Source organism: Lottia gigantea (assembly GCF_000327385.1).
Source record: "Lottia gigantea unplaced genomic scaffold LOTGIsca_2, whole genome shotgun sequence".
NCBI classification, from domain to species: Eukaryota; Metazoa; Mollusca; class Gastropoda; family Lottiidae; genus Lottia; species Lottia gigantea.
Window position 1 is genome coordinate 6,073,421 of NW_008708400.1, and position 26,893 is coordinate 6,100,313.

At 33.7% G+C, this 26,893-nt stretch overlaps 4 protein-coding genes across 4 annotated transcripts; 2 read left to right on the plus strand and 2 right to left on the minus strand.

Moving 5' to 3' along the window:
* Positions 1-4,554: 4,554 nt before the first annotated feature.
* LOTGIDRAFT_228442 (hypothetical protein) lies at positions 4,555-7,120 on the minus strand (the record flags this gene model as incomplete). The annotated part of the gene is made up of 4 exons (XM_009053518.1): positions 4,555-4,615; positions 4,942-6,407; positions 6,539-6,763; positions 7,054-7,120. The coding sequence occupies 3 exons, from the start codon at positions 7,118-7,120 to the stop codon at positions 6,220-6,222; spliced, it is 480 nt and encodes a 159-aa protein (XP_009051766.1). The 3' UTR covers positions 4,555-4,615; positions 4,942-6,219.
* A 1,155-nt stretch (positions 7,121-8,275) lies between these two features.
* On the minus strand, positions 8,276-10,181 carry LOTGIDRAFT_153038 (hypothetical protein; the record flags this gene model as incomplete). The annotated part of the gene is made up of 4 exons (XM_009053519.1): positions 8,276-8,301; positions 8,853-9,047; positions 9,351-9,551; positions 10,142-10,181. The coding sequence occupies 4 exons, from the start codon at positions 10,179-10,181 to the stop codon at positions 8,276-8,278; spliced, it is 462 nt and encodes a 153-aa protein (XP_009051767.1).
* Positions 10,182-10,652: 471 nt separating this feature from the next.
* Positions 10,653-13,992, plus strand: LOTGIDRAFT_228443 (hypothetical protein). Its single transcript, XM_009053520.1, has 4 exons — positions 10,653-10,778; positions 11,377-11,546; positions 11,949-12,062; positions 12,776-13,992. Exons 1-4 carry the CDS (start codon positions 10,697-10,699, stop codon positions 12,833-12,835), a joined length of 426 nt encoding a protein of 141 aa, XP_009051768.1. The 5' UTR covers positions 10,653-10,696; the 3' UTR covers positions 12,836-13,992.
* Positions 13,993-15,380: 1,388 nt separating this feature from the next.
* On the plus strand, positions 15,381-17,895 carry LOTGIDRAFT_153040 (hypothetical protein; the record flags this gene model as incomplete). The annotated part of the gene is made up of 2 exons (XM_009053521.1): positions 15,381-15,383; positions 17,407-17,895. The coding sequence occupies 2 exons, from the start codon at positions 15,381-15,383 to the stop codon at positions 17,893-17,895; spliced, it is 492 nt and encodes a 163-aa protein (XP_009051769.1).
* Positions 17,896-26,893: the final 8,998 nt, after the last annotated feature.

Below are 26,893 nucleotides of genomic sequence, written 5' to 3' on the forward strand. Positions count from 1 at the left end.
TTTGTAGACAAAAAGTTCTCAACCAATCTGATCAAAACACAGTTCCAATATTTAGTTTCGCTTTATCTTCATGACGGTTACCTAAATCTGTTGGCAGAAATGATAAACTTATTAATAAGGATATTAACTATGTAGTTTAATGCTCAACATGGTTTATCTTTCATAATGTGTATGTTTATTTAATTATGATTAAATAGTCTTGGATGTAAAATAAAGAACAGATACAGCAGAAAATAAACGAAATGTACAAAACTGTATTTTACTTAGATTGGTTGTAAATTGACGTTTATTTGTATAACCTGTATATTGTATGTATGAATTGTAAATAAACAATTTAATGTGAAATGGTAACTTCATTACAGAATCCCAATTGAATGTATCGCCTCTCGTTTACCCGTTTGTGGCTGGTGAAGCACAATCGTTGAACAGAGTTAAATTAAACAAACATGGACAAACCCAAATAACCATTTAAAAAAGTTCCAAAGAGCTATTTAGGGAAGAGAAGAATCATCTATTCTTTGGGGATTTAACCACTCTCATCAGTAATATTTCACCTTATTCCTTTCCACTTGTTTACGTAAGAAAGAAGCTGTGGATATGCAGTGACTGTTTAGATTATTTGCTTCTAAAACAAGACACTTTTGTACATTCATTAATATTTTCCCGTGCTACGTTACGGATTATGTGGTACAGTCGTTCAATATATGTCGCCACTCTTGACATACATTTTGGATATTGGCAACTACAAATATATACAATGCCAACCACCAATGCTCTCTAATATATCATAAATCGTCAGTTGTTAAGCACAGTTTGTAACCAGTTGAATTGTCTCTGAATCAGACACCCTATAGCATTTTTCGTAGTATGTGTGAAGAACCACCATTAAGCGAAATAAATGCACGATATTGGACAAATCAAGTTAGACATTACCATGAAGTTTAAAATGACATTCACACCAACTTGTCTCTTTAATCAGTCAGTTAACAAAGTACACAATCACATGTATCCCCTTCTCCCATTTTAGCGACTAATTTCGCATTTTCCATTACAAAAAAGAACACAAATAATTATAATAATAAAACATAACGGTTGAGGAAATATTTAGTTCGGTAATAACAAATTATTGAGATATTGATTTACAATGAATATACAGTCACAGCTGTGTACAGGACTTTATATTGTATATCAAATCGCGACAAGTATTTGAATAGGCGAGCATGATATTATAATGCAGCTATTCATGACTTGTAAAATTCATCTAGATTTGATTTGAAGGAATGTATCAACAATAAAATGTCATTTGCGTTTGTGTGAGTGGTAAGGTGTGATTTATGTCTCCTTCAACATGGATATCTAACTTCACAACGTATTCTATAATTCAAAATACAGGTAAGGTTATTGTTGATGACATTTCATTTGCATAAAAAAAATTTCATATCAAGTACAATCTATGTAAATCTGATCGGTATTCCTGGTATAACATCTATAATAAGCCAACTCCAGATATAGCATTATGTTCAGAAAAATGTTTTTTTTATATATATGTATATTGTAGAACCGAATCGGAAGTTTTTTCGAGCAATTATTATCATTAACACTCAAATTTCTACTAAGCACCAACCTGGTCTAAGTCGTTGAGATTTGAACTTCATATCCGGTTGTGGATTTACTTACTTATTTTTTTTAAAGGAAATTTGACAATGATTAAGATGTAGACATGGATGGTTCGTTTCGATTTTTTTCTTTTCAGTTGGCAAGTGGAATAACCCACAGAAACGAAACCTCCAGAATTGCATATTATTCTGATTGGGAAAGATGAATGCCCCCAATATGAGAAAAAAACCGGAAACACTGTTCCTGTACACCTATTTCACCATTATTTGTAACTTCTTGATAATGACTTAACGGACACGAATATATTTCGAGACGAGGTGAATGCGTTCTTTACTACCTTGGTGTAAATAGCCTACATACAATCAATACGATAGATATTTAAACTTTTGACGCAAATGACAAATATAGGTCTACATTTCATATTTTACTCATTAAACTCTAATACTATAAATATACTGATCACGTGTATTTGTATAAATTATAGTATTCGGATTACGAGTATCAATTACCTAATCATAATAGATTAAGGAAGGGTGTTGTTCATTGAAAAAGTTTGGTTTTTCCATTGGTATTAATAGCATTTTTTTTTCAACTCTGATTTTCCGAATCTCGTCTGATATGTATTTTTGATGATTATTGGCTAGTGTAGAGTAAGACACAATAAGCATTATCTAAAAGATAATATAGTTGCTTAAAATTCACATGGAATATGGAATCCTAATTATTCTTACATTATATCAGTGGCTAACCATCATAAATATCTATCAGGGAGGTCACCTAGTTTCGGATTACCTTTTCAGTAACAAAACTATTTAACATTGATATTACATTATGCATAATATGCATAGAATATATTATATTCTATTCAAAGCTCTGACGTACAATGATTTACTATTTGACAAGGGTTTGAATGATGGATTATCATGACATCAAATCTTTATTTATACGATTCAAAACTTCCCGTTGTCATTCGAGAATCCCAGATAATGTTGGAAATTACCACATGATCTCACTATTAGATGATGACAGTTGTTAGAAGAAAGGATATGAACTAACAATTTTTGTACTTTTTTAGAATCTGACGCAAGGTACATTTCTACTCTACGTATTTAAACCTTTACTCTTTGTTCTTCAATTTCAGATTCGTAAAGCTACCAGAATGAGCTGTCCAATCTGTTTAGACGATTTCAAAAATCCAGTTGTTTTACCGTGTGGGCATAGTTTATGCCATGGAAGATGTTCTCGAAAGCTGATTAAACACAATAAAATAACTTGTCCGAAATGTCGATCAACTCATTGGGTACCTCATAGTGAAGATCTGCCCAAAAACTATGACCTCCGTCACATCCTTCAACAGCGTGATGATCATACTCCGGAGATCAAATGTGAGACCCACCCTAGCGATACCGTAACAATGTTCTGTACTGATTGCTATTCGGATGTCTGTGTAAAATGCTATGTGGAGTTTAATGTGGTGACCAGTAGTGAGACTCCTGCCCATAAACAACATAAAGTTATTCCTATAGATCAGAAAAACAGATATATTCAGGTAAAGATCCAAGTTCATATCATATACCAACCTACATCTTTGTTGGTTTCGTGAAACAAACTATAGCTTCTTCTTGCAGTTTTCATTAAGCCGAAACGAAATGTAGGAGGCAACAACTAACTCATTTCAGCCCTTGTGTTTGTTTTAGAAGAACCACAATCACGACAGCGGTGCAACACTTAGTGTTAATTTTATTAACTTCTAAATATTTGCTTGGTGCTCATTTGATGGAGCTCATCCATGGCGCTTGTCAGAATGAAATTTGATTCAATCACTGTACATTACAGGATTTGGTACAACTTACGACAAGTTATCTTAGAAGTAAGGAGGAAGAGGAAATGACGTACTTGGGTCAACTTTTAGAAACTGGAGAAACCTTGCAGGTAAAAACATCATCTCTATTCCTTGTGAAGCTTCCACATTGCACAATTTGGTTATTTTTACAATAGAAGAAAATACAGGTGGCATTTGAAATAAAACCTAGTTTGACTTTGGGTTGTAACTGAAATCTAGACTATGTATGGTTTCAGCAATGATCTAATGCTGTTTTATTTTTAGGATTTTGTGGAGAACCAATGCCAAGTCGTCCAATATAAAACAAAAAGATTAAAGAAAATGTTGGATGACAACTGTAGACGCCAAATTGAATTCTTAAGATTAAGTGCACAGAATCCAGAAATAAACGATAACTCTTGCGAGTCTGTGTCGAGGTTACAGATTTATTCAAATTTACTGAACCAGTGTGAAGTATTATCTAAATCACAATCTTCAAAAGTAAGTCCGATTTTACCTTAATAGAGCTTATTATCAGCCTTAGATTCTAACTAAGAATTAGGAAATCTTAAACTCTATGTACTATTAGGAAGACCACCCATGCCTATTGAGAAGCAGGAATGTTAGTGAAAGACGAGTCCAAGTATGTTATCCTATTCTTTGTGATCTGTTCCATTATAATAAAGATAATAAAGAAAAAAGATATAAAAAAAAACCAAAAACACTGTCAGCAACATAAGATGAGCTCAGTCAGACCAGGAATAATAGTTTTTGAAAGATTTTGTAGTTTCATAGTATCCAAGAGCATCAAGACTTATATGATTTCATTTCTTTTTCCAGACAAACAGTGAAATCAGTAGGTAAGTGATGATTGATATATTTATACGAATAATGATTAATTCATTGTTCTACATTTGGCAAATGAAGATGGGGAGATTTGTTCATAGTCAAGAATCACCGCTGATAACATACGATGAGAACTTGTCAATTAAAACGAAATAAGATTGCTAAATTTTTGTTGTAGCTTTTTGAAGAGTGTAGATGAGCTACCAGATTGTAATCTACGACCGGATCCCCGACGTTATCTAAATATTGTTGATACCAGTATAACACCAGTAACTAATGTTGGTGAAGCAGTTTCTGCTATAAAACAATGTTACAACAACACACCCGTAGGTAAGTATCGTTACCTTCAAAGTTGACGAAATACCATTCCGTTTCAGACTAGATTTTTGCTTAAGTTTACTGTACTTTGTTGCAAGAACTGACTACTTCTTCATCAAGTGCAAGTACACTCCTTTGAATCTCTTTTCTGCAGTAAGGTAGTCACAAACAAGGCCAAAGCATTAAACTGCTGTTCAGTATGCGATGTGTGACATCACACGGAACAAGTGCAATTGCATTCATAATATTATTCAATATTACATCATGCATCAACATTATCAAACAGATTGCGTTATTGTACTGTTTGATGCAAGCAGCATTTCATTTTTCTCTTCCAGTGATATCATCAGCACCAATAATAGAAATGGACGATTGCTTGGTTAATGATGAATCCGTATCTGTATCATGGAAGTACAAACCAACCGATAAAGTTGGATATTTTACCGTATATTATGAAACTTCTATTTTTGCTCATGGTAAATGTTCTGATAAATCCAGTGTTTTAGTGGGCGATTTTGGACGGTCTTCCGGCCACGTGACAGTTCGTGACTTGCAGCCAAACAATAGATACAGACTGTATGTTACAGCCAATAACGAAGTTGGTGAAAGTCTCCGATCGGATTTTCTATATTTTGTGGCTTCGAGTTCAAGTCCTGATAAGCGAATGATGTGAATGTTACAGAAGAGTAGACATAATTGGAATGTCCTGAAAATCACTTACAGAAACAGATGGCTGACCCAGAAGTGTGTTGTCAGGGGCTTTCTAAGAAAACAAAGTGTATTGGTGCCATGTTCAATGCATGTTCTTTTAACAACAGTAGTGTATTATCAGTATTGGAGTGGATAACATCGTACCGTTGCTAAATGAACATGTGTACAATGTAACTTTATGATAAACAAAAACGTACAGTGCTAAGAACCATTATTGGTCGAGGCAATTGTGGTTAAATTTCTAGAAATAGAAAGAGCAAAGATAGATCAGTTGGTTTTCAAACTAAATTTATTTTGTACAACTTATTGTATATAATGTATATATGTAATGTATCAAGAATATTTGGATTGGAATAAAAGATTTGTATAAGCTTATAGTCTTATATTTCCCTCCATCAGCTGACTGAACTTTACGGTACCTCTTAGGATGATCAAAAAATTGAAAATTTGCCAAATGAGTCTTTATTCATCAGTGTCATAACTTAACAATGGAATCTCCTTATAATCCAATAAATCCATAAAACTAAGTAATAATTCATTAAACTAAATAATTTTGAAAAATGCTGAGAAGCATGTTTCAATGATTACTTAGTTTAAATATATACCGTATATAGAGATTCTATTCTTTAGTCATGACACCTAGTAAGTCCAATATATACGAGAATAATATATCGAGAATACTCCATTTCGGCTTCGCCTTTAAAAATTCTTTTATTGATGACATCATCGGTAATATTGGCTTGGGTTCATTCAAAATTACTTGATTTACCTATCTGTCGTTAGTGTCGAAGATTAAATGTATAGAACATCGTACCTTCATTCTGAAAGTGTTACATCAGGTGGCTGAAATTAAGCTCCATGAGCTGGTAAAGCAAAAACTTGTTAATGTCGTCTAGCTATATCCATTAAGGTTCAAAACAAGTGGCAGAACTAGGGAAGGTACAAGTCCAGTTAACAAAATCATAATGCATTCCAACAGGACACGAATTCTTCTTTAAAACACCAAAGGTACACACATAGAATTTATTACAATCCGACCAATCAGGGAACTGGAAATATTTCACGTGGTTCTTACAAATAATTACTTCCGGACCTGAAAATGATTAAAGGATAGTATCAATTCAACAAAGTCAATTTCAAATTTTCTCGCAAAATGCCATATCACATTCACATGCTGAATCTTGATTTCCATGACTTATCATGGTGTTATAATAGAATACTTACAGTTTTGGTTGCTCTTTACTTTACAATTGGCTTTGTATGGCCAATCACAGACAGTGTGTTTAGCATTAAAATGAAGACCTTCTGGACATCGACCAATATACAGGTGAGATGGAGCACAAGCTATATATCTATCACAGAACTCCGGATGACCAAATAATCCTATTTTACCACCACAAAACCGTGTCCATTCTGTCAGATGAGACGTAACGTTACAGATGATGGATGCTGAAAAACCAAAGCGAAAATTTTAATCGGCTGTAGGCAGTAAAACAGACTTGTTTGAGTCCGACAATACAAAGAAAGACAAATGGTCATCTCTTTAATCTGAACCGGACATTACAACTCTGGTACACTCGAAAAAAGCAGCGCAACAGATAACCATCTCTTAAGCTCTTCTCTTGGTCGTACAACATCGGTGCTCAGAAGGACAGCAATTGAACACGCCGCTTATGCAAGCCTGCCTGTACTAATTATGTATGGCAGTACATTGTATAACAAATGGTCATCTCTCTCACCTGAACAATGGTCGGAGCCGGACATTACTAGCGGTACTTGGAAAGACGAAAGTAGTAAGACGGCCATTCCTTTAGTCTGAACCGGACATTACTTAGAAGTACTTACTTACAAAGGCAGAAGTAAAACATATAACAAAAAACACAAGGGGTATATAAGTAACACAGATGGTCATCCCTCCAACTATGGTCTGAACCGGACATTACAGAAAGACAGCAGTGCAGTCGGCCATTCCTTTTGTCTGATCCGCACATTACAACCAGGTACTTAGCCAGACGCTCGTCTTCCAGACGGTCACCCTTTTGTGCAATTCGGGCAGTGCAGTCGGTATTCAGCAAGACAGCATTACAACAGGTAAAATTTGTATTGTATTTCAAGACTCAATACAAAGTTACTCGATTCAGACGGATTTAGAGTTAAATTTTCACAACTTACCTAATATGAATACAAGTAATGATTTCATTACGGAAGTGCCTCTTAAGCTTTCTCCTTGGTGTTCAGAAAATAATTGAATTTAGTTGGTATTAAAACGATATCCACTTGCATTCTAGGGATACATTGTTAGAATGGCCGATTGAAGCACGTAAAGACGTATATACATAACAGAAATACGGTCGTTAAAAATGTGAAATAGGAGGGTAAAGGTTTTAAATATCTATATCAGAAATAGAAGAGGGTGCACCAAAGGATACTGTATTGAACAATAGCTTAGTGATCGGAAGGTAGACGTGGATGGTGGGCGAACGTGAGGTATCAATAGCGATATGCAATACAGTCAATATGGTGGGTTATTGCGAATCGTTTGAAGTATGGTATATAATTATTGTAAGATGAGAAAGTGGATTGTTAGAGTTAGAATCTAATGTATTTTTAATGGTTTATCACCTCTGTCTTCAATATATTCTTAATCTTATGTCACATATTAGATACGTTAGTATTTTCTTGGTAAAATTACAGTCGTATTTATCAAACTGTTTATGTTTTGAAACTCTAATATGGAATGTAACAGTAATTACAAGAATCTCAAAAGAACACGATGCCCTGTGCGCGCACCCCAAATCTACGAAACATTTTCCCATTTGTGTGTAAAAGGAGCTATCATTCCTGAGCGATGTACATAGAGAGAAGTTTCTCTTAGAACAGAAGCCATAATTTTCCTATTAAATCGAATTTTTTATTTGCTTGTACAACATTTTTGAGGTAGTTTTCGTTCCACAGTAAATTTCAAGGGCGAGCTGTACCAGATAGCTCTGAAAGAAAAAAAAATGAAATGACATGAAATCGATTTTTTTATCCTGCGTATCAGCACCTGATTGAGCTAGTGAAGACATAATGCAAAGTTTATGCAGCGGTTCCATTTGTATAGCTGTCTCGGTTTATTGTTCCAGTCCAAACTATTTAAGTTATTACCCACACTGTCGCCGTTATAACTTTAAGCTAATGTTAAAGGGATATGTAAAGAGTGTCATTGGATTAGGAAATGAAATGAAATGATGCAATACCTGCTAACATGTTGGTTAGCTTACAGAAGCATATTTCAGTGCTATGAAACTTAACGTCAAGCTACTCCTTGGGTTTATTCTTAGAATAATACTTATTACATCTTTTTGATGCCAACGGTTTGGTTTGACAACAAGTATATAGAAAGTGATTTTTTTTTATTAGCTTATAGAGGCACATCTCGGACTAGTAATATGTAATGTCACAGCTTGATTTTCTTTGATTCTAGCTTGTTCTGGTGCCAAATGTAGGGTTTTTACTTAATCATTAAAGTTTTTTTTCAAAAAAAGAACTTGCTTACCTGGGAACATCATGATGCATCGAGGATGAAATGGTTTGGTTTGACAACATGAATGTGTGGCTGTAAACTCGAACGGTTGATATCGACCATTAGAACACCAATACGACATACAGTTTTCTACTTTACCACTGTTTGTACATTCAGTCGTTGTGGTAGGAAAGGTGGTAGTTGGTGGTGTCGTTGTTTCAAATAATTCTGTGGGTATATAACGAGTCTTTGTCTAATACTTATGTTCCATTGGTTGTCTTTATTAAATTTAAATTCGGAATAAATACATTAGCTCTATTGTTACTTAGTTGTTATACTTTATTTTCATGGTGCATGTATGTAACTTACGTCACAATCTGAATAGTGAGCATGCTATATTACATTTGGACCATTCGGCAATCCTCTGACGATTCCATAAAGCTGAATCATATATATTGCAGAGCTTAAGCGTAACTTGGTTTTGGACAAAGGCATGTTTGAACATAAAATCAGTGACTCTATGTAACCTACCAGGGAAAAACATTATACATTTAGGATGATCGGGCCGTGTATAACAACAGGTTTTGGTGGCAGTAAATTCAAACCCTAACCAGCGACCATTTTCACACGTGTAAACTCTACATTGCTCTACTTTATTATCTTGCCATTGACATTCTGCTGTAGTTGTGAGAATTGTTGTGGTTGGTGGTGTGGTCGGCAGAGCATTAACACCTAAATTGAAAAAAAAAGAAAGGTATTTTTCGTATTAATTTCTTGTTCCTGATTAGGGAAGACGGGTAACAGGAAATTTTGTCAGGGCATTAGCCTACTCATTTCCATCTGGCAATGGATCTTACGTGCAAATCACGGGGCAGTGTTATTTTCGATCACAAAGATTAGACGCTCTTTACATGCAAAAATGTTGAAAAGTCGAATGGACAAAAAATCTTGTTGGAAACCCAACGACGCTCAATGGCATTCACTTATCGGGAATTTGGGGATAGTTTTGACTATGCCACCAATTCTGATCATAATTATTAAATTCATGGTTGTAAAAGCGTAATTAAAACTCCTGTTTTAGGTGGGTTTTAGTAGTGTCCCGAATCGATCTATTGTTAAAGGTTTGGTCAAATATTATGATGAGAAAAGTAATTGGGTTATATGCTTGCAGACAATTTTACTTGAATAAAGTGTGCATAACCTCAACCAATACCAATGGAAGAGCCAATAGTCAGCCATTTTGCATAATGAATCAGAAGTATTTCCGTTTGACATCTTTTCTTTGATTTACATCTTCGAGAGACTAGTATGCACTTACAAACCTGACAGACCAAGAAGACTAAAAATCACCAACCAGTTCATATTCCAACACAGATAAATTCTGATAGAGATAATATTAAAAGATTGAACGGGAACATCCAGGTGTTTTTCTTATAATATACCTACTAGACCAAGAGTAGATAAGTAGATAAAACGTTAACTTCAGTCGAATATTGACTTGATATAAAAGTGGAGGTCGGACGTGCATATCCCACAGTTAAGTAGAATTTCCCGTAATCAGTTTAAACTTTTAAAATACGAAAATGCAAACAAAGCGGAGATTTATGGATCTGGGGGAAGTGACGAATTCCTTGGTTTTTAAAGATTAAGCCATGTCTTTAATTTTTTGACATCGTGATTGAAATTAGAATTAAAAAAACGGAGATCCAGGCAGTGCCACAAAACTCAAAGCTGATAGCAGTTCCATTCCCCAATAACAAAAATCTAAGCAAAACATTTAGTGGACTATAACCTATTTCACCCGCGTGATAATGGTTTCATCCGGTTATCACACTGCAGTTCAAATACAGATATATTCACTCACATAGACATTAAAAATGGACGAAATAAAAGAGAAATTTTGTGGTAAATGGAAATTAGATCGTAGTGAAAATTTCGACGAATTTCTCAAGGAAATGGGTGAGCTATATTATGTTGTTAAATTGCATTCGTCCCATTTCTGTGAGCTATAGAAACACGATTACTATTCATGTAAAATGATGGTAGGTCATAATGACTGTTTAACCAGTCTAGCCAATATAGGTTGTCATCAAGGCTCTCTACTTCGACCATTATTTTTCCAGTTCTATATACACTTTATTGATCCAGTCGCGCTCTATACCAGCTGATCAATTTGTGCATTAAACTTGCTGAACATTACCTCCTTCAGGATCTTGTTTAGATTGCATTACCCCCTTATTCCTATAAACCCTTACTATTTAACTCTACTGTTTCATGGTTTTCTCTTAGACTTTTCCTGCAATCATGTCGAGGATATAGCCTGACATAATATAATTTTCACTGAACTTTAAAGTTGTGTTCACAACTATGTGCTGTTGGTTCTCTACATACTTGGCACCTGCCCTAAGTAGACCCGTTAGGTGCAGGCTACCTTTGTGTTTCCCATGATATAAGACCAAATTTGAGGTGAACTCAACTCAAGTACCACTATCTGAGGGTCCACATAGCTAATACTGTTAACTGTTTGCGATTTCAATAACTGGTGCTTAATTTGCAGGGGTGAATTTTTTGGTACGTAAAATGGCTGGAAGTTCTAAGCCTGAACAAGAGATCCGAGTAGACGATGATACAATTGTTGTTTCTACCAAGGCTGGATTCTGGAATAAAGAAAGTCGAATGAAACTGAATGAAGAGTTTGAAGAAGATAGAGACGGGGTAAAAATGAAGGTTTGTATGTGGTCAAAATAACCAGAGAACATTTTACGCCCTTTAGGTCTTTGCCCTTTGAAGAATTTGACTTTGCTATTTATGCATGGTATCAAACGTTCTACCGTGAAAGTTACCCTAGCGCTCTGCAACCATTTCAGCTTTCTGGAAACTGCCAAGGATTGTCGAATGACATGGTATATCAAAGATATAGATAAAGCTATTATTTCAGCTTGAGGCAAGTAAACGTCGTTCGGCCTACATATACCAAAAAAGTCAGAAAATCTCGGCAATTGTTTCGTATCCACGAGGTCCAAAAGCATAAATATACTCGGGGTGTGCTTGGTACCGTCATGTCCAAGTGAGCTTGTAACGACACACCTTTTTGCACTTGTCTACTCGTTTCTTTCTGCTTATTTCTAGTGTTTTGGTAAATATGAGAATGGTGTAATAATAATAGACAATACTCCAATAGATAAACCTGATTTTAAACCTCAAAAGGTCACGAGAGAAATCATAGACAATGAATTAGTAATGGTAAGTAATTAAAGTAATTATCTTTCGTGTGAAAAGAAGATATTTTTATTATATAGCCTATAGAGCTTATTTTCAGCATTTTGCTTTCCCTCTGATTTTGACGTCTCTAGGTTATACCAAATACCATTCAAATAAATTGATGAAAAATGTTACTCCACGTATTGAATACGTTTTTTCTTTTTCATAAAAGGCAACACTTATAGGAGAGTAATAATATTTGAGTGTTTGCACTAACCTATATACGCTCTTTAAATTCGGACTGTGTAAATTGATAAACAAATATGCCATTATTATATAATAATATTAACCTTGGCCTATTTTGCTAATAAAAAGCTCTATAACGTGCAATTTGACATGTTATTGAATATTTATCTATATTTAAAGGGATTCACTCGTCTTAAAACAGTTGATAAAACTAAATGATAATTTTGGAAAAGTATCTGTGATAACACCCGATGGTTAAGTTATTTAAAAAGTTAAGCAGCCGGAAATAATTTCGGAAATAAGGGGAGGGGAAGACTTTTATCAGATTATCTGATACCAATATAACACAGTACAGCCTCAATTGAATGATATCTGCAAACTAAAGTATAGTAGGCTGTAATAGGTCAGTTGTCGGAAGATCGCACAGCCTGAAACTCTGGATAACAACATGTTTCAGGTTCTGTTTTAATATTCCTGAATTGATAACTTATATATTTTTTATGTTGTAGATTATGAATGTTGGAGATGGTTATTTAATATGTAAACGATATTTCAAGAGGCTTCCTTAGAAATTGTTTATTTTTCTTTTATGCGTGTAGGAGATGTTAGTGTACCAGTATATAAACTGGACAGTTTTTTTTTGATGGATGTGACCAAGTAACTTTGCTCATGTGGCATTAAAATGCCTGTAAATATATAATTATGATGTAGCCGGGGCAATAAGTATATTTGCTACATAAAAGGGGCCATTTTAGTATAATATAATGTGTCGTTTGTTTACCAACCATTAGAATTAAATTTCAGCTACTAGGATCACTTCTCAGATAAAATCCTGGCTTCATTCTTTAGGACTTACTATTAAGTCTACAACTTCAATTTATATTTATTATTTATTTTATAACCTGTATTATAGTTTTACTTGGAAGTTGGGTAAAATAAATCCATGGATACGTATTGCGGAGTGTGTATGCGTGAAAAAAGACCACATGGACTGTATGCGCATTACACATCTATGGATGGCTCCCGATGTATATGGGAAACATACATTTATGCCTAGCATAGCCTTTCGACAAACGAACTTCCTTGTATTAAGACCTGTCTGTATACATGAAATTTCAATATATTGAGAATATATTAAAGTTAAAGATTTTAAGTATTTTAAGTGAAAGTATTTTCCTCGCGCCCATATGTTAAGGATAAGAGACTGGAGTAGGCCCGTAGCCAGACTGGAGTGTAGAATTCGCTACACTACACAACATATATTTCAATTTCTCTGCTGTCGGTATCGTGTGTATGTCTGAATTGCTTGGCTGGACATATTTAACAGAACCAAATAAATATTTGATTTCCATATTTTGGTAAGGTCATCATTCACAGTCAATCGAATAATCCACAGAAAAAAGGCAAAACCAAATATAATCAACTGAAATATTGTTCTGGCTATGGGTCTTGACATTCCAGAAAGATAGAATACCGTGCTAATGATCGACTCGATGACAAATGGATTAAAGTCATTGATCTTTTAACATAGACAAGATATCATTAAGCATTGGATTTCGTCCAGAATGTCCACGGTTAATGTCCTTATTAGAGACATCTACAGTCTTAAGTTATTTTCTTCAATGACAAAAAGTTCACGCTAACGTAGCCTACTGTTCATGAACTTTTCAGAAGTCTGTAACAAAGGTGAATTAAAATGTATTAAAAGGTTTACGTCCCTTCTCTTATTTGAGAAGTTTGATTCTATGAGTAGGTCCCAGCAACTTTTGATTTGAAGAGGCACCAAGATTTTATCTCTGGGATTTAATACAGTATTTATCTTTTGCAATGAATACTTTCGCTTGAGTGATATAGATTGGTTGTCTGGCAGAACTCAACTTAAGATATCGATAGCAATTTATCGCCCATAAATTATTATCATATTATGCATAGGACGGTGTAGCTCGACAAATCTTGCCCCTATTCCTAAAAAGCTATCCCCCCCCCCCACCTTAAATTGAATTCCATACGTTCTCTCAGGTTTTTTAAGCGAATAATATCCAAATAGATATACTATAAAGAAAACTGATTCCCCTTGGCCTTGTTGTCTGGGTCTTGAGGTAGCCAATTTGGCTCAAATATTGTCCTCTTGCCATCAAATTCCCATCAAGCTACTCAGATAATATTAGCAATTTAAGAGTTAAATTGTTAACGCTGTAGGAATGTAAGAAGAATCGATTTTATTATTAGTCTTTGAACCATGGCAATTGTCAATCATTGATCGTATGGATTGGTGTAATAAGGGACAGATAACTCCTGAAGGAAAACGTGCAGAAGTGTACAGACTTGTGACAACTGAACCTTATCAATCGAGGCCCTGTATATAATAACACAATATTTGTGTATTTAACAACCCTGTGTCTTAATCAGTGTCTTACCGGAAGTGCTGACTAGTAGAATTTGATTTCTGGAAATGTTTCCAAGGAGGTTCCTGGAAGGTTATGAAACTGTGTGACAAACATTAACACTACTAACAGCTGGCCTATTTAGTTGTAAGTAGTTTTACCTCTGAATTCTGCTCAGTTTATCAATTAGGATTTGGGGTTCGGGAGACCCGAGTTGAGATCAAGGTTAAAAGGTCTCATGAATAGTCAACCCCTTGAACACAGTTCTGATCTTGTGTATTCAACATTAGGTAGGTGATGGTACATTTATTTGTGTTCAAATGATGATGTCGATGTTTCAAACATAGACAATTGAATGTTAGCAATGTCCTACCAAATGTTTTCATTTTTATGTTTTGTGCAGCATTGTAAACCAAAAGGGTAACATGATATAACTGATCTCCTGACCTCAGTTCTGAACTTTGTGTGAATGTCTAGGTAATGTTGCAGTTATCATTGATCACAAATGATGTTACTGTTAGAATGTAATAATGTAATAACCATCAAACGTCTTTATTTACCTTGTGTTCATTATTGGGCTCATGTGGATACAGATATGCTTGGTGCCAGTTTCCTGTTGTCAGAATGTCCTGATAGTTCCAGCTTTCCCACCCCAACAGTTCTCAGTCAATTTCATTGACATGGGGCCATCTGAGCACCTCAGTTCACCTTTAGGATTTTAGAGGGTACTATGGTGGGTTACAGGGGGACCAAATTTTCTTATCTAGAGAGGTGAAGAATGCAACTAACGCGATTTTGGGAGTGAAAGTAGAATAAATATTTTACTTTATTTTTTCTGTTCCATGGCACCATGCCCCTTCCCTAATTACGCCATTGGTTTCAATAATCTGCTATGCTATTTTGCAGAAAGTTTCTATTTCCAGGAGCTTTATTATCTTACTTAATATGTAAGTTTTTAAGAAATAAGTTATGTTTTTGAGGATCAGACCCCAGAAGAACATGTTGCATTAGAGAGATATGATAAAAACAATCCATGTACTATCTGAAACCAACCTAAAATATTTACTTTATCTCTGTTTATTGAGAAAGATATGATTGATTTAGGATATGAATTAACAGGAACTATTCATGCTGGTATTTATTACAACCCATCTATAAGCCATGTATAGCCAGTAAACCTACTAAATGAACTACGGAAATGAAAAGATTTATGGCTGATTGCTTGTGAAAGATTTCTAGAAAAGCTTGGTATTTTTAGTCTTTCTATTGTAAGATTTATCATAGTGTATGAAAGGTATACAATTTGATTGTTTGCTTCCCCAGCTGTATCATTCTTCAGAATGAAAGTTGGGTTCATGTATGACTTACAGGCAGAAGATAGCTCAATCAAAGTTTTTACCATTCTTTTAAGCAGATTTTACTGATATATCTATCTATCTTCATGTAGATATCAATTGCAAGAAAATTGATTTTAATTCTGAATAGTGATGTTTGACAATATTGTTGGGTCTTATCTATCATTTCCTGACACCAGTATGATGAATTACTCCTAGTCTGAGACTCAAACTTTGGTTAATAATTTAATGTGTAAAAATACTATTATAACAAAGTGTGATTGTGTGAAAATACTATAATATCTAATGATATAGTGTGCTATGTATAAAATGATGGATCATAGTCTTTGATTGTGTCGATGCCTCCTGTTTTACAAATTTTGAAATATTTGATTTTCAAAAAAAGAATTTCATGGAATGTTTCCTTGAAATATCAACCTATATAATGTTATGCCTGTATAATTGAAACCATAGAAACAAGTTGACACAATACAGGTATAAAATGATTTCTATAGATAAAGTTACTTATCTGATAGTAATTAATTAGGTATCCTATTTCCTCAATCCTACCATTTGGAAATGTAGGATAAGTTTCAAGGGATAATCCTGTTATAGGTTATTAAAGGGATTGTTAGTGTTTTTAAGAGTTGGTATGTCAATTTGGACTATTTATGGATTCTTTTTGCATCATTCTCATTTTCCAGGAGATGAGTGGTTCATGGTTCAACCTATAGAAACGCTTTATCATATAAGAAGTCACAAAAACTGCTCATATCTAAGAATTTTTGCAATAGCTGCATCATTTAACACTAGTCCTCAGATGAATGACTGAAAATTGGAATCAATTCTGTCAGGGTCACTGACATGTTCTATCTGTTAATTTTCATACCTGAAGAAGGTTTTATAAGTGTATATTTAAATTTCTAAATTGTAAGCCCTTTATAAATGGATCATTATTTTTAAAAGCTGCATTGTGAAAAATTAACTGAATTACTGGTTATACCATCTTCACAATGTCGACATTATGAACCGTATCTAATTTTAGAGGCAGTTTGTAACAGCTTGACATTTTGAATATGTGGTTATATATTCTTAAGGCTTATATACAGACAACTGTTGTACTATATTTACCTTCTGATCTGAAGATTATAGATGTATTTTGATGTTATAAGTGTTTTAGTAGTCCTCTATTAGGACCTCATCAATCTGGCTGATATTTTAGTGTTGATATTCTTTACCATCAGCGCTTTAAGCAATTTAATATGGTTACTGCATTTTGTGATGTTCGAAAAAATGAGATTAGTATCACTTGACAGAGGATATCAGAATTTTCAATTTTTTATTTCATTAGCTAGAATAATCAGAAACTTTGATACACAGATATAATAGTGAAGACTTTTTTGGTGAATCATTTTATATCAGTTCTTTATCATATCTGGTATTTCTGATGGGGTAACTGGTATATCTCATGGGGTAACTGGTGTTGCTGATGGGGTAACTGGTGTTTCTGATGGAGTAACTGGTATATCCCATGGGGTAACAGATGTTTCTGATGTGGTAACTGGTATATCCCATGGGGTAACTGGTGTTTCTGATGGGGTATCTGGTATATCTCATGGGGTAACTGGTGTTTCTGATGGGGTAACTGGTGTTTCTGATGGAGTAACTGGTATATCCCATGGGGTAACTGATGTTTCTGATGTGGTAACTGGTATATCCCATGGGGTAACTGGTGTTTCTGATGGGGTATCTGGTATATCTCATGGGGTAACTGGTGTTTCTGATGGGGTTACTGGTGTTTCTGATGTGGTAACTGGTATATCCAATGGGGTAACTGGTATTTCTGATGGGGTAACTGGTATATCTCATGGGGTAACTTGTGTTTCTGATGTGGTAACTGGTGTTAGATAATGAGTCAAAATAATTGATGTTACAATATTTAGTGATGATTAATTATTTTTGGATTTGGCATCCGGCAATTTTTATGAGCTTGCGTTCAGAACGGAACAGATAAATTTTGTGAAATGTAAACAGTTGAGTGTTTTGAACCTGGGGGAGGTGGTTTGGAAAGGTCCTCAGAACGGACTCGATACATTGGTGTATTGAACGCTTTACTGCGCATGCCTCACCGTTTCCCGTGGAATTTCGTCATTATTCAAGGGTCGATTTTAAATTCTTCAAGAAGAGTTCCACAGATAACTGTGCCAAGAACGTTTTTTATTTATACTGCAACTAATGAAGCAATCTCAGACCACTTGAGTTCACTGTAATGTAAATGGTTACGTTTTATCGCGGCTTGGTCTGGACGGAGAACGAACGCTTTACAGTGGCCTAGTGTAAAAGGGCCCTATGTATCCTTTTTCCAAGACGGACTTGACCACCCTATCATGGTGAACAGAAATTTGAGTGCTGAAAATTATTAGTTAACTAACATTAAAACTAGTCCATGTGAAAGCATTGCTCTATGAATCATTATTTTTGAAACTCAAACCTTATCTTGGTGAACAATAGTAGAAGCCAGAGGGTATGTTATAATGACATGAACATTTTCATATTCAGAATTTTTATCACACTGTGCCGAGACCTGACTAGGAGCAATTATTATTACATCAATTAAAACATTTTCTTCTTGTCAGTTAACAACAAATTATATTGAAGTTTCACATGCTAATACATGCTATAATATCACATTATTGGCTGCCTAACAGGAACATGCATATTTTTTTCTACTTTTTGCATATAGCGTGAAAATTTTAGGCCCTCTGTGCAGATATGCATATATTTGATTAACTTAATGAAACTGAAAAGTTACGCAAATTGTTATGCACAGCATTGCTTTTCTTCAATAATTTAGTCAAATGAGGGCCAGAAAAAATGTATCCAGTTTGCTTCAGATTGGCATAAGATCATCAGAAATTAAAAAAAAATCTTGCTTGATACTGTTTTTATGCCTCTACAGTATAGCAATGGGTGTGTTTTTTTTTAAATGGTTGGTGAGAAATTAAAGACACTTCCAGATCACCTGATACCACTATTCAATTGATTTTGCCATCTTTTTCACAGAGTCCACATTGCCAATGATGTTTAATTAGAATTAACAGAGCTAACTACTTATTTAGTCAGTTATTAGAAATTAAACAGTTTAGAGAATAGGAACGTTTCCTGATGCCCCTCTACAACTTGGTTTGTCAACTAGTCATTCTCATAGAGAGTTCAAATAGCCAATGATGTTAACTTGTTATACCGGTAGTTAATTTTATCAATTTGCACTCCATTGTCTTAACCATTGACTGTAGAACATTGTTAGATTACAGAGAGTTCACTTGGTTTATGACATTTGCATGTGTTTGTTTTCTTTAACTTGATTCGTCAACAACATATCCTTTTTAGAGAGTCCACATAGCGAACTTGTTTCAGTTTATTTTATCAATTTGCACTAAACACCCACAAAATCAATTATATCTGAACCATTGACTATAGAACATCGTTAAATTTATGAAGAATGAAGACAGATGCCTGGAGATAATTCCATCAAGCTGATGTCTTCCTGTAGTGCCAGTGTGGTACCTTATTAGTCTAAAATATATGAAATTACCCACTAGGACAGGAATTGTTCAGAGTACTTATTGTCAGATTGTATTGTAAAGAAGGATAACAAAATATGACGAAATCTGGGTTTTAGTTGGTATTTCATTTTTACAGAGTAAATTGTGAAATCTTATATGATCTCTCTGTGCTCTGTTGTTTTAAATTAGGATAAATCTGTTTTCCTGATTAAATCTTTCGTTGTATGGTAATCAATGTTGTAAAGTATATCTGTTTGACAAGGTCAGGAGTGGTCAAATGTGCTGATTTCACATCCAGATAATTTGACGCTGTAAGGAAAAAGAAATCTACAATACTACATCCCAATGGTCTTATCATTAAGATAATTGGAAAATGATGTATATGAAAACCAAAGAAATATATATATGGATACAGTTGAATAAATATCTTAGCAATTTAAATCATTTTCAAAATTCATATAGGACACCCAGTTCTTCTGCAACTTCGAGAAAAACGATACAATTGAATTTCGACTGTCTTCACTTCTAAGCTATAGCTCAAGTGATCTATTTTCAGATTGAAAATGCTCACATATAGCCATGACATTGAATTTCAGTACCTAACATCTTAAAATCTACAAGCATAAGCAGATTTTAAACTAGACTTTTTAACCAGGTAAAAAAACTCATGGCCAGTTAAATAACTTAAGAATTTGTAAGTACCCCTTAAGCAATGGTGAATAAATAATGTAATAAATGATATAATAATAACACTACCAGAGGCAAATCTTCCTTGATATACTCCTACACTACACATAAAATTATATATAAATATACACAATATACACTAATATAGAAATATTAAAACAGAGTCTGAGAATAAGTTAGACCTGTCCAACTTCAGTAGGGATGCAGGCTGAAAATAGGTTAGTTATCTGAAAATTGCATAGCACTATAAAATTAAAGGGACATTCCGCTTTTTTTGTAGGTCGTAAAATTTTGTGCTCAAATTTGTGAAAACTCAAAATCTAGAGAAATGTGCCCTTTAACGTAACTAAAAGATGTAACTAAAAACATCCACCTGTTAATTTTTAAATGCCAAAACTGTTTAAAAACATTATGTAAGGTTAAGAGTTTGTTATGCTTTGTGGAAGCTGTTAGAAAACTACTGTACGGATTTGAGTAAAATAATGACTAATTGTAGAGAAATATGTCTACTACGTATTCTAAAGGTTTCAACTACTTAAAATGAGTCTTTATGAGCCTCAACACCAAAATATTACTCTCCGTTTTTAATTAACCCTTTTAAAACATATTCCTTTTGATCAAGAAGATCCATAGATATAAAGAGCATAAAGAAATATTTTCAGGTATAATTAATAAATATCGGTTTTGATAATGAAAACTTTTTACTAAAAAGCGGGATACCCATTTAAGTAACAACATGTTTTTTAGGTTCTGTTTTAATATTTCTATATACAATATATACAGACTAGGTAATGATGAAAAAAGAAGCAATGAGGAAAGAATTTTCTTGTCCGACTCATTTTAAAAATAGCTATTGAAGAAGAGATTTTGTGTTTGAGGTAGTGAATGTCACACTAGTCTTTCTCGACTAATAACTTCCAGTTTGCATTTAGATTTTGATTGTTTATTGAGCGCAGTCAGAGTTAACTGAAACTGAGAGTAAAAATGCCAGTTTTAGATAATAGAAATTATAGGAGATAATATGATTGATTTGTGATTAGGCTGTATTGTCTGACAGTTTTGATGTATTGGTCTGATTTTAACTGCGTCTATTTATTTTAAATTGACGGGACGTGCAATAAAACAATTTGGAACAGAATTTGGAGTTCAGAACACATTCCACGTATGCTGAAAAATTGAAAGATTAAAAGACAGAATTCAAAATAGTAGAGAAAGAAATATAAATGAAAACATTTTGAATTCAGAACTCTCCTATCGAGCGAGCCCCTTATGTTAATCTACCATTTGGATTGTATACACAAAGTGTTCTGAAGCCAGAAAGCTTGGCATGGCATTATATCTGACTGTTTTTCCTGAGGTGACCTGAAAAATAAGTGTAAGATAATTATTATATGTAATATGTAAGATTTTAAGAAGGATACAATCATAAAAATATTAGCCACAGAATAGAGCTGAATTTCAGCATTTTGTATCACTTTTTCACAAAATTTTTATCAATTAGTTTTATCTACTATAATAAAAAATGTAGAGAATATCTAACTAATTATATATATGACTTCAATTTGTAATTCTGACTAGCTCTTTAACTTTTTTGAAGCAGTTTTTTTTTTTAGTAATCTGTCATGTAATTGAGAGGAAAAAGATTCATGAACATTCTTAAAGGATTTGTCTCGTCTTTTTAATTTTGTAGAAATTTCATTTTACAAAAACTTGATTTCTTTTTCATATCATGATTGCCGTCCTATTGGCCAATCATACCTTCAGAACAGGCATTTCTTTACCTTAGAAATGGTGTCAAAAGTTCACTGTCAAAATTTGTACTTTCAAATTCATGTGTTCAGAATTATTCACATTTGAAAGTTGAAATGATGACCTCATCTCTCTATCTGGATGTATATTGTTGGCACCCTCGGTCGGTCGGTTAGAAGCAGAGTTATTGCCCTTGCCCCAAAATCTTGAATAAGCTATTACTCTCTAGTTTTCAAGCGGTTTTTACGAAACTTAAAATGAATGTTATTGGTTTCAGATAGTTAAGTTTACTTCTGATTAAATTTAAGACTTTTTCAAGATTAAGGCCTCTTATGTTAGTTTTGAGGAGTTATCACCCTTTAACTTCTATACAGTAAGTGCTTCTATCAACATCAATTGCTCGTAAACACTCTAAAAACTAGAATGTTTGAAGGAATCAAATGAAATTCGGTATGTGCATACATATTCATGAAACGAAGGTCCGTCAGCCTGTCGGTCCGTCCGTCCGTCCGTCAACATTTGCTTGTAATTCTTGCAATTCTACTAGTTATTGAACTATTTACATATATTCAAGACCCAAATCTACACTCAAGTGGCCTTTAATTGCTGTAGTCTGTTTTTGATATTTAACTTTGGTCTGGTATATTTAATAAATAGTTTTGAAATAATTGAAGTGTTGCGTGTTAAATGTATTAGATTTGGTTTGAATTATGAAGACAGTATTGTGATTTGTTATAGCAGGGTTATGACACGCTGAAGAATAGACTAATACTAGAGTTTAAACCAATCAATAAGATGGCATTATAAACTACGGTCTGACAGACGGGAAATTACTCTTCCTTATTATTTGCTCTTAATACATCATAGTAGTAGTATCGCTAGATGCAACAGTGTTTAACTAGTACTACCGAGGTAAGATCTATTTGTTTAAATTTGTGTCAAGGATAGCATCATGTGGGTCAAATTGATGAAAATCAAACAAGCACTGGCAGTAAACTTTTGAAATTTGGCAACGATTTGTATCAAGGATGTAATTTTTTTGTTCAAATAAGGAACTCTAGGCATGAAATCTTAAAATATGTAAACTTCTTTTAAATTGCCTTCTGCTGCAAATGCCAGAAGCAAGGTTAGGTAATTTAGTTTTCTCCAGATCATTGTCCACAAGGTCATTTTTTTCCCTAAATTATGAATTCCAGTCATGTACAATGATGTAACTCAATTTAAATTTGCTGTTCTACTATCTGGAATCACCTGCTTTACGTACATGTCTTTGTAGATGAATTTGTGCCAAGGATATATTTTTTTTCTCAGAAATATGTAAGACTTGAAAAACATTTGAAATAAATGTGTGTCGTGGAAGTAACATAAGACTCTCTTAAATGTTAGGCTTAAAGATGGGTTTCCTTATTTTTAGTGTCAAATTAAGAAAACTATTTGATTAATTGGTATTTCTAATGAATTATCATGCATTCTAAATCATATTATTATGTTCTTATTGCATTGAATCATATAAGAATCATAAATGTCCATGTTTGTACTTTTTGACCTTTCTTGATCGGTCACTCATTGGAATTCTGCTGGTAATTCTCTTCTAATTTAGCTAATTATGTATAAATTATGGACATGTGAGACAAACTGGTATTTTTCCAAGTCAGTAGAACACCTCTACTTTCTATTCGTATACGTATAAGCACTTTCATTTTCATAAATGAAAATAAGGGAATCCAAAGATTTCAAAGAGGTTTTTAAGATTTGTTATGTGTATTGAAAGCATTAATTTGCACCATTCCAATTTCAATCAGGCATCTGAGATTCCTGAAATTCCTCTTAAGCGTTTTAAAACGAAGTATTTTAAAATGTCACTATGGCGAAGTCTGTACATGATAAAGCATTATTTTCAATTAGTAACGTCATCAAACACTTACTTTTAGTGGAATTGCAGGAACAACTTCTTAATTGAAAATTGATGCTATCAGTGTCCCCGTTACACGTAAAATATTTAGAAAACCTTTTTACAATCTTTTTGAGAAATCAGGTAAGGAAATATATTAAAAGAAGGTATTAAAGTACAATAGCAGGAGTGACAATAAGCAATAATATAGTCGTAACTAATACAGGGTGTGGATGGATGGAAACTATATGACTTCATGCAAATAATGAGTTGATGATTACTGTATAACTAAGCAATATTCATCCACTCAGTCGACAGACCATCAAGCAAGTCATTCTGTTAAGAGTATCAGCCTCAATACCAGAAAATCAGATGATTTTATCTCAAGAACATATCTCATCAGAGGCAGCTTAGACCTCCTGAGACCGGGGATGCAAACAGGTGGCAGACTAAATGAGGGTACAACAGTCAAGGATGAAAATCAAACTGGACAGCTCTGTGGAATTGCAATATGTGCAAGCATCTGTCTGTAAAGTTCTCTTGTTTAAGAAATTATCGAAAAAAAGAATGGATGATGCAATTCGACTTTTATTTTGGGACAAGAAGTAGAAACAATATTTTGAAATTTGTTAGAAATAAAATGATTGTACAAACCATGTACAAACCATTTTTCTAGGGGGGCAAATTCTCCTTTGCACTGCCTTTGCCATTTGGTCACAAATGCGTCTCAAAAAAGGAAACTTCAAAGGAATATTCTCTGTAATATGAATCAAAATTTTTTCGCCAAATTATCCCATCAAAACTGAAAAAGTGCATCCATCAAAACCCTCACCCAGAATATGTTTATTGTCATCATTATTGTAAGACCAAAAATAGTTTTATCATTCTACAAATGGCAATGATTTGAATCTGTTCTAGGCCCTTGGTCAGTCTAATAAAATGAGATCAAACTTTCTTTCTGTTTTTCATTAGCTTTGAATTTTTTAAGATAGGAGAAGACAGGAATTTGATTGGCTGGCGGTACTGAAGTGGCTATTTTAAGAATAAAAGCTAATAAGAATAAACTGAAGGAAAGTTTGGTCTAATTTTAATAAGACTGGACCCTTGGTATTCAGAACATTAATAAATGCAAAAATCTCACCAAAGTGTCACTTTTTTGGGGGGAAAAACTCATCTTCAGAATGTGTTATCACTGATTGACAAATAGAAGAGAGGGTTGTATTTTTTGTGATAACTTGTTTTAGAAATAGTGATATGAATAAATCTGAAAGTTTACTCTCTCTTCAATATGATGTTTTTGTTATAGACCTATTGTTTTATCTATCCTGTGTGTATTGTTTATAATTTCATTCTATGAATTCTGATTGTGTTCTAAGTTGATGATGTTTCCATGATGAGCTTTTATGGCCTCAATCTATTTTATATTCAGATTATAATTTGATTCTCTAGTTTGATTGATGATAAAAGACTATATAAGTTTGTTACTTAGCTTCATTCCTTTATAATTTAGGGATAGTGAGGCTTATGTATCAAGCCTAAGCCATTTGTCAAGTAAAATTAAAAGACAACCAATAGAAGAGACACTTGTGGTGTATATACAGAGATCTTCTCTTTTAAATCTTTACAGTCAGATTTATCCATATCCATATAATTGGACATAAGCTGATTGTCACTGAACTTATTCCAGGAGCATACTGCAGACTGGTCTGAAACCACTGCCTCTACTCCACGTGCTGAAATCGGAATTAAACAGGGCCTAGTTTTTCTGTCTCTACATCAGCCTACAACTTTCAAAATAGCTATCTGAGGCTGGAATAGAGGCAGATGATTTGGTCTAACTGCAGACTTACTAGCTAAGCTTTTGCAAAAACGTGTAGAATCATATAGCCTACAGTATGTGATTATTTACTACTTCATCGAAAAGTTTCCCTTACTGCTTTTGTTGGCATTTGTGAATTGTGGTTAGGATATGTTGGTCTGTTCTTGTTAAGTGTCTGATAATCTAAAGTTTCAATAAATTTTCTGGCATCTGCCTTTTCATATTTACAATGTCAAGCTATTAAGAACTTTGTCTTATACAAAGTTTGTAAATAGCTTGACAAGGTGAAGATGCTGCTATTTCAGCTAGCCTCTTGTAGTGGATGGGCATTCGTGCTTACTAACCTATGCTTCTTGCTTAGTAAGCTCTTCCCTTCTTGTGTGCTGCTTTGACTCTCGAGCAAAAGTAGAACGTTAACCCAATCTCATTTCACTCTCATCTCTAATAGAAAAAAAAACAGAACTATTTGAATTGGTGTAAACATTCTTTCACTGAATATTAAATTTGCTTCTAGACATTTTTAACTTTTAATAATTTGTAAGAAAATTCTGTCAACAGTTTTGACATTTTAATACAATGTTTGACAAGCTAGTTAGGAAGGTTGATGTGTAGCTTTCAGAAGACCTATTATTAAAGTAAGAACTTATTAAAGTACTTTATCACTGTATAAAATCTGGAATATTGACTGGGGACAATGTCAATCATTTATCATTTATGTTTCTTTGGATATTTTCAGTATCTTAAAAAGGATTATCAATGTAAAATAGTGTTTATAAGACATAGAAATAGGAGTAGGTAAAGAAGCACAAGATATATGGATATACTATTTCTGACAAAATAATGTTGAGTTAATAAATGTCAGAAATAGTATATCCATATATCTTGTGCTTCTTTAATGTAAAAAAGTGCTTTAAAAAAGTTTTATACAAGATTCCTGTGAACAATGAAAGCCATTTTAACTGGTAATGTATTAACAGGATATTCTATTACAATATTATTCCCTGGTCAACTTAAAGGATAGAAGCCATTCAAGTCATTAGTTTTGTTGAAGGTCATTGCTATGCTGTTATGAAGCCTTTAAGATGACCGACTTACTGAGTTTCTAGAGCATTGAACCCAAATTGAGATGATTTGTGGATTAAAAGAAATTAGCATTTTGAAAGAAGAATAATTCATAAAGAATGAAGACATCAATAT

Bases quoted from the DNA above. Each gene is read 5' to 3' on its own strand.
- LOTGIDRAFT_228443 (XM_009053520.1), top strand. From the start codon at position 10,697: ATGGACGAAATAAAAGAGAAATTTTGTGGTAAATGGAAATTAGATCGT. The intron at 10,779-11,376 runs GTGAGCTATATT...CTTAATTTGCAG, and splicing joins CGAATTTCTCAAGGAAATGG to GGGTGAATTTTTTGGTACGT. The intron at 11,547-11,948 runs GTTTGTATGTGG...GCTTATTTCTAG, and splicing joins GAGACGGGGTAAAAATGAAG to TGTTTTGGTAAATATGAGAA.